Raw genomic sequence first — 12076 nt, forward strand, 5'->3', positions numbered from 1 at the left:
CGTGTCTTGGGTTTGATTGTTCACCCCTTTTCCTAATTAAATATGATTATACTCCGTACTCCGTACTTCACTTCGGATATAATCCAAGCTCAAAGCAAAGATACCTCCCATCCCTATCGGGGACCAGGATTTTTGCTCCCCGAAAGACAAAAAAAAAACCCCGTAGATCACTGCAGCCATCGTCAACCTATTCCCAGCTGACACTAGTTCTGGAGTTTTGCGTTCTAGCCCTTGAAATCTGGGCGCAGGTAACGGGGCATGTGCACCGTTGTAGATGAGAGTAGGATCGAGTAGGGTTTGGGAAAAAAATATAAAAGATAAACACTACCCCGAGGGTATCATGACTATATAAACTCCTTACTCCGTACATCTCCCAAATACAACATACAACATACAACATACAACATACCAAAATACGAGGCAGTACTTCGGGTCGCTTGGAAGTACTCCGTAAAATAGATAAAAAAAAAGGTAAAGGTAGCACGGACCTTGCATCGTACGTTTCAATGAGTCTCGGCCGGGGTGAAAGATCCCTATAAATACTCGACACTAGAGAAATCTAGAGAAATTGGTCTGACAAGGTAACCTTGTCTTGCCCAAAGCGCATTTTTCCCCCCTTTTAACGGGCTTAACGGCTTTACTCCTTGCTTGACAGTTGAGATCTAGCACGTTTGAAGTGGCAGGTGTCATAATGTATTATAGATCTCCATAGATAGTGATATATGACAAAATTCCAAAATCCCATTATGACGTGGCTGATTGATCCACAGAGCTGGGACTTTTAGAGGATTTTTAGAGGATTTTAGCGGAGGAAGACAAAGACCTGTCAGGGAAGATTCGGCCCGCTCCCGGGTTTATATTTTTTTTTTTGTTTTGATCTACATTTCGTTTATATTATTATATTAGTATAGTTGAATATATATACTCTTAATGGTATATCTTCCCAACTTACAGTTCTATACCTTATAAAAATAAATAAAAATAAAAAGGCAACTAACAATGCATCCAATTTGCGGCCAGTGCACTGCATGTAATAGTTCGGTTAGGTAACCAAAAGTACAAAGTAAATAGATTCAAAAAAAAGCAAAAACAAAAATACACATATCAAAGGGCTCCTACCACAAAAAGACCAAAGCCCGAACGGAGATATTCTCCTCGACCTACACGTCGATCCGTGACAAGTTGCCTGTGCTGGAGCCCACCAGACAAGCTCATTCGTCCGGGGAAGCAGGGATTCATCTATCCGAGTGCACGTCGCCGCAAAGAGAAAGATTCCCTGGCCCCCATCTCTTGCCTCTTTTAATTTGATTTTAAAGTCTTTTAATGTTTTTTTTTTATGACTTTCTAGACATATTATGATTTGCATTCCTTGAGTAGGAACCTCTTTTTTGATAACCTCAACTCTACTATAATGGAGAATAATTATTCAGCTCCCATCTCCCCTCAATCGCCTAATGTCTTTCGACCCCGCCGATCGGATGACTGGCATGAATATCGTGAAATCATCGAACAACTCTACCGCAACGACCAGTTGAAACTACGAGATGTGAAACGCATCATGGAGAGAGATTATAAGTTCTTTGCATCGTACTACTATCCTTTTCTTGAATAATCGCCTATTCATCTATAGATCCCCTTGAACACTTCACCTAACTTCAATTCATTAGAGAGAAACAATACAAAGATCGTCTTGCTGCATGGCATGTTCGAAAGAACATCAAAGCCAAAGAAGTCCATCTGATGTTGCGGAAGCAACAGAAGCGTGCCGCCCAAGGCAAACAGACAGCCTTCCGGGTAAACGGTCAGAACGTCGACCCCAAACGTATCGCCCGCTTCGTGCGTCGCTATGGGACATCATGGGATACCAATCGAGGCAATGAACCAGAGACCGAGCCACAAAGCCCTGAGCCTCGTAAGTTAACCTTAGAACATTCCAAATTGATATACACTATATCAAACCCCAACTAACAAACCCACTAGAAACACCATCCGACATGACTTGCTATACACCCGAACCAACAGACGAACACAGCATCACAACACCAATCTCACCACTCCCCGACATGCAATCACCAACCCGAGAGATGCCGCCCTACCCGCTCGGCTCATACGGTAAATCCACGGCCGTTCCGGTGAGTGTGCCTGTACCGAATGATATTGATGGAAGATATTTCGCTCTAGACCCAAACCACCTCGAAAACCTGCCCGATCTGGAACTGGAAGAATCACCGGCCATGCCGATGTCTATGCACTCAACTCAACCACGTCATATCCAGTCCTACCACCATTCAATAGGGAACCATCTCTCACACGCACATGGTGCACATGGGTCTCACGTCTCTCACGGCTCTCACTCTCATGCTTCTGCTGTACACGGCTCTCATCCATCCCATGCTGTAGTGCAGGGCGTACAGGGTGTACACAGTCAAGGTGTACACAGTTCTCACACTGCGCATGGTCACCCTGGACCGGCACGGGATCTCGAGGATGCTCCTGGTGAAGAAGATACCCACCCGCCTGACTGGAATACGGTTGAGTCGTTCCAGACGAGGTTGCAGGATTTGGATTATACGCTTACGCAGTCGATGTCGAAGTGGGCTAGGGATCAGGATCCTAATCAGGAGATTCCTCACCATGAGGGTTTGGGGATGTGATTTTGGTTATGGTTATGCTTGATATTCTTTTTTTTTTCTTTCGATTGCCTTTCTTTCGATTGCTTCATTTTGCTTTCTATCTATGTCTTGATTTCCCCCCTATCCCATCAGCGTGTGAGCCTGTTTTTCCTCTCTCATTTTCATTTTCATCATGTATATGGTTATGTTTCCTGTCCCATCCTCACCTCCCGTCCACATAGCCCACGGAAGACTCATAGCAAGGGCGTTCTTATTATGGATTCTCCGCGTTTTAGATTGGTGATCTATGCATTATGGCATCCGAGTTTCTGTATATCAATTGTGCTGCTTGTCAAGTATGGGTAGCACGAGGAGGGACACGTCTCAGCTCCACAACGATACCCATCCGCTCGACCGATATCACTGTCCCTCTCGACTCAACATCGGCATCCAGTCCCAGTCTCAGCTATGTCTCACCCGAACACGACATTCCAATCACAACCATGGAAGTTACCGTGCTGCAACCCTTCGAATCTCTGCCTACCTTCTACACAACCCCAGCCCTGTCGTTTATTACCCCGACCAACCCGGCCAATTCACTGTTCGCCCCCACAATCATCCTTCACTTCACCAAGCCAAACTCCACTGTGTACCGTTCCAGCCCCACGACCCCGTCTCTCCCGGGATTCCCCATGCACAACATATTCCAGACACGATCGAGACCCACGTTTAAACAGACTGTCTCAAACATCTACCAGGTCCTGGTAGAACTTATCGTAAAACACTTTTACTCTATTACACATAGTGGCTACGTATACAGGCCAGAGCAAGACTACCCCCACGCGATAGCGTACGTGGACGCGTATTTTACATGTAGAGGTGACACAACCCCAGGGAAAAAGTATCGCAGAAACTATCAATATTGATGAACACCTGTTATCTACAATATTCCAAGAAAACAATCATTCAACCGTTTAAGCAAATTATACTCCGGCAGATCTACGACGAAAGTACCGTGACAACAGTACATCCAACACATGATCAATGTCTTCCAGGGGTTTTGATGTACTCCGTAGGTCACGTAGTGCCCACAAACAGCAAACACAAATACTACAAGACACAACCCTCGACCCCTTACGTACCCCAGTACACCAGCATAGTATACATTGTAGTTACATTACACACATGTACATGATGCATTGCATTATAAGATGGTATAAATTCTATTCCAAATACTTCTAATACCACATTCCAAAAAGCCAAAACGGCCCTAACGCATCAAACAAAAGAACAAAAGAACCACCTAACCGGCTCATCAAGCCGGATTACCAAAAGCCAAGCACCGCAATTCGCCTCACCAGCCCAAAGCACAATGCAAAGCCAACCGGGTGTGACTAGTCCGCGAGTCCGGGCGGGAGGCAAAAAGCTGCAGGGAGCCGAATGCAGGCGTGGGGAACGCAAACTCGAAGCTGGACTGGACTGGATGTGGAACGGGGATGCGGAGCAGGGGGTGCCGTAAGCGAGATGACGTGCACGGGTATGTGCATGAATATTTTGATTTGCATAGCAGGATACGGAGAAGGGGAAGGGGTTTGGGCTACAGGACTCCTTACTTCTTACTGGACTCCATGCGTGGATACGAGGTATGGTGATAGGGGATGAGATGGGGATGTTTGTTGATACAGGGTTTTGTTATGTATGGGATATCAGTGCTGGATGATTGAATATACGAAGTACAGATGTTAATGTCAAAGGAAATTGATATTCGATGTATCGAGTGTCAAAATGGTGGTGGGGACGGATATGGAGTGCCGGGAGCGGACGGGACGGGTATGGATGGCCCACTGTGGGCCACACGAGGGATGTCCACGAGGGGAGGATTAGGGAGGATTGGATAGGGGGATGGTACTTTTGTGGGTAGAAAGGGGAAGGAGGGGCTTTTGTTTTGAAGATGCGTGCATTGCACTAATAAGTACTAAATACATAAGCCAAATGGGATCGGGGAGACCGTCGCTAAAATGAATCCAATCCGATAAGACAACAGAAGAAGGAGCCGAAATGGAAAAAGAGAGGAAAGGGAGAGACTACCCGGGTGATACTGTTAAGATCATGAGTCCTGGGTAGGGAGGAATAACCACTGGCATCACGGCTAGGCTGCTGCCTGCACAGCTGATCGCCGGTCATAAGGAGAATCGAGAAGATCCAAAGGCACGCTCGGGGGATATATAAGGATGAGCAAGAAAGCTCAAAGGGATGGGGGCTTTTGGCCGCATAAAGTCACTATCAGAAAATCATACCCTGCTCCGACCTGTCTAGCAAATCAAAGAGAAAGACAAAGACAAATAGAAAAAGAAGTGTAACCAAGCACCGGGTAAAGTCTATGTGCATGGCTCATGAGTAGAAAGTGCTCTTCTGGAAGCTTTCAGGCGAAATATCGCCGATCTTGCTGTTAAGCTCAGGCTTGCCCAGAGATGACAGACTTTGTGTGCGGCCTTCGGCCACAGGGTCTCCCTTCATTGTAGTGGTGCGAGTAGCAGGCTCGCTGCCTGCTGTGATAGCCTGCTGGTTGGGTCGGCGCTGGATAGTCTCCAGGTACGGGCCGGGGAGATATCCGACGCGGCCGTCGCGTGCACGGCAGCGCCACCACTCGGAGGCATTGCCCATGGGATCAGATTTGCTGAGGACAGCGACGATGTCGCCCTTCTTCACAGCCAAGTCGATGCCATTGCTCTCCTGGGTCTCGGGGGTGTAGTCGTAGAGGAGACGGCAGAAGTCCAACTTGGCCGGGTCAAGCGATGCTGAGCCCGGCTCGCCGTTGGGGCCAACGAGCTGCTGGCGGCGCTTCGCCTCTTCCTCCTGGGATCGGGCCATAGTCTTAATGAGCTTGCCCATCAGGTAGGGGAGGCCGAAGAGGGCGATCAGGAACATGAAGAAGGGCTTCTTGGAGGGCTTGGCGGGAGCCGGCGAGCCATCGGGAAGTGTGGCTGCGGCACGGCCGCCCATGAAAGCTGCAAAGGCAGCGGGAGTCAAGGAAGTCGCATCAGCTGGCGGAGGACGTCCTGTGATCTTGGCGATCAATGTGCGGAACCATCGAATGAGGGTGAAAATTCCCAGGGCTGAGCCGAGGGTTGTGCGCAGGTTTCCAAATTGTTCTGCGACCGAGACCATTGCTATAGAAGTGAGTCAGCGAGTGTTTCTGTAATTTTTCTCTCAAGAAGACCAACCAAAGAATGAACTGTGCGTAGCCATGTACGTGCTCTCGAGCATCTGAGCAAAGCCACCAAACGCACCGACGATACTCTCAATCATGTGGAAAGTGGCCTGGGTGCTTTGCCCAAAAGAGTTCGTCAGGCTGTTCGGATCATTGGGATCTTGTCCCGGCATTCCACCGTACATGCCTCCCATACCCCCCATGCCCATACCGCCCATCATTCCACCTCCGTAGCCTCCATAACCGCCACCGCCGTACATGGAGCCCATACCGCCCATGGAGCCGAAACGGGAGTAAGGTGATCCCATAGCACCCATGCCTCCCATTCCACCATAGCTAGAGCCGTATGCACCTGTTCCAAGGCGCGAGGCTCCATATGGCGAGTAGGCAGATGCAGTGTTGTTGACTACGGAGTTGAGGGCGCTGGGACGGGAGGGAAGGTCGGGGGCGGTGGACGTTGAGACTGCGGGGTTGGTTGTGGAAGTCATCGCGGTCGAGGCAGCAGGGCTACCAGCAATAGGTACTGTTGATAATGTGTTTCCTGGGGAGAAGAAGAGAGGAGTTAGTTGGGGTGGACGTTATGGATTGCGCTGATTCGGTGGCGCTAGGATATCGGCAATCGAGAGAAAGACACTCACCAGCTGCACCGGCTCTCTCCCACGGTTTTGGTGGCGAAGGCGTCGCCATGAAGTTAGATATTAGTGGAATCGCATCTAGATACGTTATATTCAGATAGATTTGTGAGGCCGAAAGGGAGGTGAGAGAGAAGAAAAGGACGCATGTGGCCGGGAGTGGAGATGCCGAGGTCGGGGTTTGCCGAGCAAATACGGGGTATTCATCAACACCCTAGGTTAAATGTAGATTGTTTTTCTTTATATCTAATTGTGTTTGTGTTTATTGATATCTATTTCTCTAGATAATAGCTAGTTGTCACATTCATCTTGTGCTCAACTTGTCGCCCTACCCTGTTGGTTCTCTGGGGAAATCTCTTCAGTGGCAAACCCATGTACCTGAGGGGCGACCGAGGCAATCTGAGATTAAGATGAGCAAAGTAGATCGAATTAGTGGAGTCATATATATGATGTACTATGTCATACATTATGTAGGTACTAGCGGCCATATTCACATGTATATCAAAGGTTATACATGGAAAAGTCTGTTCACAATGTCTGCTGTCTACCTATACAACTGAGAAGGGGGAGAAAATATCTTAAAAACATCTATGTTGTAAACAGAGTTACTGAGACTGCTGAGAGACTACTGAAAAGGCTGTAGGCGCGGCCATCTACTCTTGTGTACAAGTGACTCGACTTCATTTACCTTCTACATGAGATACCTAACAGACCCAAGACCCAACTCTACATGTACAAATTTATACAGTAGAATCGAACTTAGAAGCGTGAATAAGTATAGATTCACTCAAACACTCCGGAACCCGAAAAAAAATCCAGAGTCTATCAACGCCATAGCACAAAGTGATATATGTACAGATGCCAATGCAAAGATGAAATACAGGGAACTCATAACTCGTCACGATTAGCATAAGCAGCAGGTTGAGTATGTGCACGCGGCGTCGGCGTCTTCAGCTTCCACATGCGCGGAGGCACGGGCAATCCAAGCCAGTAATTGTACAATCGGATGAGTTCCGACCCGATGATTTGGTATCTGCGAGAGTCAGTATGAGTCCATATAACACAAATCAAGCCTCAAAACCTACAGTGTATGTGGGATATCCATCCAAGACCGCCAAATATGTCCAACCGTACCCCAGATCATATTCCACTCAGACATGAAATCCTCCCAGAGACCATCGTCTGGGTTAGGCGGGGGGCGCTCCCAGGGGTACCGCTCTGGTGCCTCACCTCGGCCGTAGACGTACTCACTGTCGTCGTCACCTTCATAGTAGAAGTTGTTATTTCCGTCTCTGAACACGCGCCTATTGTTGCCGAGGGCGTTGGCGTGGTGAGAGGAGGGCACAGCGCCGTGGACCGGGAACATGTGAGTGGTGTCGGTCAGCAGAGCTCGCTGCATACTGCGCGAAGCAGCGATACTGTGCGAGATGCGGCCAAGGGTATTGATGAGGGCGACCAGTTCAGTGCGGCGCAGGGGCGGGTTCTCGCCGTTCTTGGTTTCGTCGTAGTCGAACAGCACCTTGAGCGCGGTTCCGTACCCGTTCACCTGAAGCTTGCCCCAGAGGCGGCACTTGTCACAGCCAACGCAGTCCATCAGGCGACTGACGTTACGGAAGCGGTTGCGGAAGTCCTCTTTCAAGCCGATAGTGTTGGGGTCTTGGAACATGATCTTTTCGTCGAAGATTTGGGGGAGTTCGGACAAAGTCGATGTTAGCTTGTTGACGCGCTTTTGGTCTCGCGGTCTTGCGCTGGGTCGCTGGTGCAGAACGTGTACCCGTCCAGATGCTTGCGGAGTTTTGACACGGCGCGTGAGACTAGGGCGTAGTTGAAGTACATGTTTGAGATGCGCTCCGGGTGGTCGAGGAGTCGCTCCTTGAAGCATTGCACGTTGGGATGCCACGTGCCTGTGGTTTGGTTGAGGTAGTCCCAGCACAGATGTGTCGAAATGGAAGCGTGCATACCACTCAGGAGCCGGTGGAACACCCGCTTCTCTAAGCACTCGTTATCTAGCAGCAGGCCGTCTGTTCTCTGCGACTCCTTGTGGAGCACGTTGCGGAAATCAGAGGCTGCCTGGAGGCCGCCCATCGGGACGTTCACTGACTGTTCTTCCAGCTCGTCAGACACGGGCTTCAAGAAGCAGTTTTCGTTGTAGATAGCATTCCAGACTTGGTTTGCACCTGCTCCGGTGTATCCGGTGTACCGCTCCGGGTTGTCCACCAAGCTCACATAGTCTCCCTTCCCGGCGGAACCCTCGTCCTCAGGGATACAGTAGTCTCGTTCGTCGCATTCGTCGTCGTATTCTACCACACAACTCTCTCCGACGTCTTCACCCAGCTCTCCCTGGAGTGGGCGTTCTTTTGGACGCTCGGCTTGGATCTTGCGGGGTGGGTGGTTCGCCTTGGGGCCTTCCAGTTTACTAAGTTCTTCCGCTCGCCATGTGAGCGGGATGTCCTCCTCCGAGTCAATGGTGTTCACGGCACATGCGATATTGCCGCACATGCTATTAGCATCGTTCCAGAAGGGACACTCTTTATTGAACAGGTTGAGGCGATAGTAGGAGAAGAAATCCGTTTCTTGTGTGAGGGAGGTGAGTGTCGTGAAAATCAGGTCATTCATGCCATTAATGTCGCCATATGAGACACACGCATCTGAAACCATGGCTGAAGGTTCGAGCTGGAGCGAGGCGGACTGTCAGTCATCTGTGATAAGTATCGGGGTGTTTGCCAAAACTTACAGCACACTTCGTTGGGTCCAGTGCAGGATTATGTTCGCCGGCATGGCTCAATCCAGCAAATGCGAACACTGCTGCATAGAGCAGCCTCGCTGCTGACCGCATCTTGGTGTCCGACTGGTATATGTAGATCGAGCGCGTAAAGTCGTCTGTTGTTGTATATGCAAGGTGGCGCAAAGGCCAAGGATTCAACGGAAGGGTCTGTTGGTGTATAGTGAGGTGTATGCAGTGATGTTCGAAAATAAAAAAAGAAACGTCAAGATAATAACAGAATCAAGAATGTCAGGGTCTGCAAAGTGGACAAGCTGGCCTCGAAATTCGCGGAGGATCGGCCGATCGCCAAGAAATGATAATGGTCTGATTCATTCTGGCCTCTGATTGGCTGGTCTATTGAAGTTCAACATGACAAATTTGAAAAGTGGCGAGGTCTATGTGGTGCCACATAGTGCCATATATACTACAATTGTATAGTGCTATATGTATGTATAGTCCATATACCTCGCACAGATCCACGGTCATTCTTGAGACAACATGCCACTTTGCAAACATATATTATACAATTATCTACTTCTAACAAGCCAAGTAGACTGGCTGCATTGAGAGATGAATAAATTGCCTCAAAAAGGATGTGCAAGCCATCCAGATACCTGTTCAAAACGCCTAACCATAATGGAAACGGCGAACAAAGGTTCTTTGTGTTTCTGCTAAGGAATCCTTCAGCTCATGAAGATTGCATCACTTATTATTGGTGGGTAAATACTGGACAGATATACCAGAATCTAGTGAAGACAGGAACAAAGCCATAATTGCTCAATAGCCCACATACCCCCAACCCATTGCCTCCTTGATCTTGACTCTACACCAAAAAAAAAGCTACAAATATATATATATATATATCTGTCGCTCTGTGACCGACTTGGAAGATAATCGTGGAACAAGCAGTCGATTATTGAGCAACCAGCTGCTATGAACTCTACTACGCTTTGAGGGTCATGCATTACCGGGAAGTCATTTTCAGAGAACACATGCTGAGGACTATGGCAACTAAACCTACTAGGGAAGAATCTCTTGTATGCATAAAACAATCTCATCTAATACAACCAGTCAATGTCTATATTGCTAAAACGAAGAGGAAAAATACATAGTCTATCAAAATAAAGGGGAGTATGAAAGTCTATCAATCCAAAATCAGTGTAGGCAATGACCACAAAAACAACCAGGATTCTTGAACTCATCAATAGTCAATACCAAACCATGCATAGTGATCTGGGATCCAAGCTGGCCAGCTCAAATGGGCTCTATTGCCCGTTAATTCGCCGATTATGCTGATTATTGTCCAGGGCCGGGGTTCTGACGGGACCGGTCTCTATGCAAAATATCCGTGATATTGGCATTCAAAACAGACAAAGTGTCGCCAGTATTAGGTGCTGGTGCTGGTACAGTAGACGGGATCTGCATACCACGTGGGGGTGGCATAGATACGGCAGGTACAGCGGGAAGGGTAATTCCACCGGGGAGGGTTTGTGGAGCGAAAAGGGACTGAACACCGGGAAGATTCGGTCGTGGAAGATGGGAAGCATCGCCATTTTGCATGATATTAGGGAGTGGGAGGGCCAGCTTAGGCATTGGGGGGTTACCCTGGTATTTCCAGGACGTACCCGGCGAACACCCCGGCCAGGGTATGGTGCCGCGCGATGCCGTGTTCGCCGTGCCGCGCCGTGAATGGTATCGGTCGGGGCGGGCAGACGGATATGTGGGTGTGTGCGGACTGGACCAATGGTCCTTGCTGCCTTGATGCGTGGTCCAGGACCGCCTGGTATATAGTATGGTGGGCCATCAATGTGCACGATATTGACTGGCTGCTCGACAGGATTGCGCGTGGGGAGTTGGCGGGGGAAGACTCTCATTTCCGTCAACAGCCAACTCGTTTGCAGCTGCTCTAGCTGGTCTGCTACGCGGGTGTGGTCTCTCTGATTGAGAAGGTCTGCAATGAAGTAGCCCAACTGGGCTTGGGTATACCAACAGGAGTAACCGAATTCGGTACCGAAGTAGTTCTGATGGCGTTGAGCGCGGCCGGTGAAGTACAGGGGAGGAGCATCGCGGAGGATGTCGCTAGGTGGGTAACTCGCGCCCATCATCTCTCCGGCTCTTCTAAGGGCTGAGAGCTGGAGATTGAGCTGGCCCATGCGGCCAATGATCTCGTCTTGGTTTGCTGGATAGTTGTTCCTAAGGCCATGGATGATCTGCTCCATGAGGGTCCAGAAATTAGCATGCTCCTCGCGGAACTCATCAGATAGGCTGCGTCCTGACATGGCTGCGGTTTAATAGATAGATTAGTGGGATGGCAGTGGATAATGATGGTCACTTAATCTCGTGGGTTCGAGGTTGTGACGGTGCTTGTTATAAGTAAAGGCAATCAATATACGAATAGTCTGATGAGGTTCAGTTGGCGAAGCACTGGGAGATTGAATAAACTGTCGTTTGAAGATTCGGTGACTTCGAGGTTTATATATCCTTTCGAGATCGGATTGCCGGGTCGTGTAAATAAGGAACTATTCTTATATACAAAGGATATATAATCGGAAAATAATCAAAGGAAATAGAATGCCATTGAACTCGTTGTTTTGTTATTTGCCTTTGTTACTCGAACTCATGATCGCAGATGCAAGGGTGCCAACAAAGTAATCGGGGTATACAAAGACCCCGGTTATAGATCATCTTGGCAGTTGCTTTGTATTCTATGTGATGTAGGTTTACTCACGAGCTTGATATAAGATATCATTTTTGAGCCGATGTCCGGGAAGTGTCGACATGATTGCTTTCATGACAATAACTCGATATATGCGTGAAAAGCACAAGTCAAACGACCTGTTAGAAGGTTATCCGCCTA

General features: G+C 48.7%; 6 protein-coding genes across 6 annotated transcripts; 2 read left to right on the forward strand and 4 right to left on the reverse strand.

Moving 5' to 3' along the window:
- Positions 1 to 1411: 1411 nt before the first annotated feature.
- N7517_003864 (Clr5 domain-containing protein) lies at positions 1412 to 2654 on the forward strand (the record flags this gene model as incomplete). Its single annotated transcript, XM_056721594.1, has 3 exons — positions 1412 to 1587; positions 1668 to 1912; positions 1981 to 2654. The coding sequence occupies 3 exons, from the start codon at positions 1412 to 1414 to the stop codon at positions 2652 to 2654; spliced, it is 1095 nt and encodes a 364-aa protein (XP_056577844.1).
- Positions 2655 to 2970: 316 nt separating this feature from the next.
- On the forward strand, positions 2971 to 3345 carry N7517_003865 (uncharacterized protein; the record flags this gene model as incomplete). Its single annotated transcript, XM_056721595.1, has 1 exon — positions 2971 to 3345. One exon carries the CDS (start codon positions 2971 to 2973, stop codon positions 3343 to 3345), a length of 375 nt encoding a protein of 124 aa, XP_056577845.1.
- Positions 3346 to 5003: 1658 nt separating this feature from the next.
- On the reverse strand, positions 5004 to 6510 carry pex13 (peroxin PEX13; the record flags this gene model as incomplete). The annotated part of the gene is made up of 3 exons (XM_056721596.1): positions 5004 to 5782; positions 5837 to 6364; positions 6462 to 6510. 3 exons carry the CDS (start codon positions 6508 to 6510, stop codon positions 5004 to 5006), a joined length of 1356 nt encoding a protein of 451 aa, XP_056577846.1.
- Positions 6511 to 7343: 833 nt separating this feature from the next.
- N7517_003867 (Endoplasmic reticulum oxidoreductin 1) lies at positions 7344 to 8121 on the reverse strand (the record flags this gene model as incomplete). The annotated part of the gene is made up of 2 exons (XM_056721597.1): positions 7344 to 7488; positions 7541 to 8121. 2 exons carry the CDS (start codon positions 8119 to 8121, stop codon positions 7344 to 7346), a joined length of 726 nt encoding a protein of 241 aa, XP_056577847.1.
- Positions 8122 to 8165: 44 nt separating this feature from the next.
- Positions 8166 to 9291, reverse strand: N7517_003868 (endoplasmic reticulum oxidoreductin family protein; the record flags this gene model as incomplete). The annotated part of the gene is made up of 2 exons (XM_056721598.1): positions 8166 to 9143; positions 9190 to 9291. The coding sequence occupies 2 exons, from the start codon at positions 9289 to 9291 to the stop codon at positions 8166 to 8168; spliced, it is 1080 nt and encodes a 359-aa protein (XP_056577848.1).
- A 1224-nt stretch (positions 9292 to 10515) lies between these two features.
- N7517_003869 (uncharacterized protein) lies at positions 10516 to 11498 on the reverse strand (the record flags this gene model as incomplete). Its single annotated transcript, XM_056721599.1, has 2 exons — positions 10516 to 10824; positions 10845 to 11498. 2 exons carry the CDS (start codon positions 11496 to 11498, stop codon positions 10516 to 10518), a joined length of 963 nt encoding a protein of 320 aa, XP_056577849.1.
- Positions 11499 to 12076: the final 578 nt, after the last annotated feature.

The sequence above is a fragment of the Penicillium concentricum genome (genome assembly GCF_028827145.1).
Source record: "Penicillium concentricum strain IBT 3081 chromosome Unknown utg000002l_segment0_segment0, whole genome shotgun sequence".
In the NCBI taxonomy this organism is placed as follows: Eukaryota; Fungi; Ascomycota; class Eurotiomycetes; order Eurotiales; family Aspergillaceae; genus Penicillium; species Penicillium concentricum.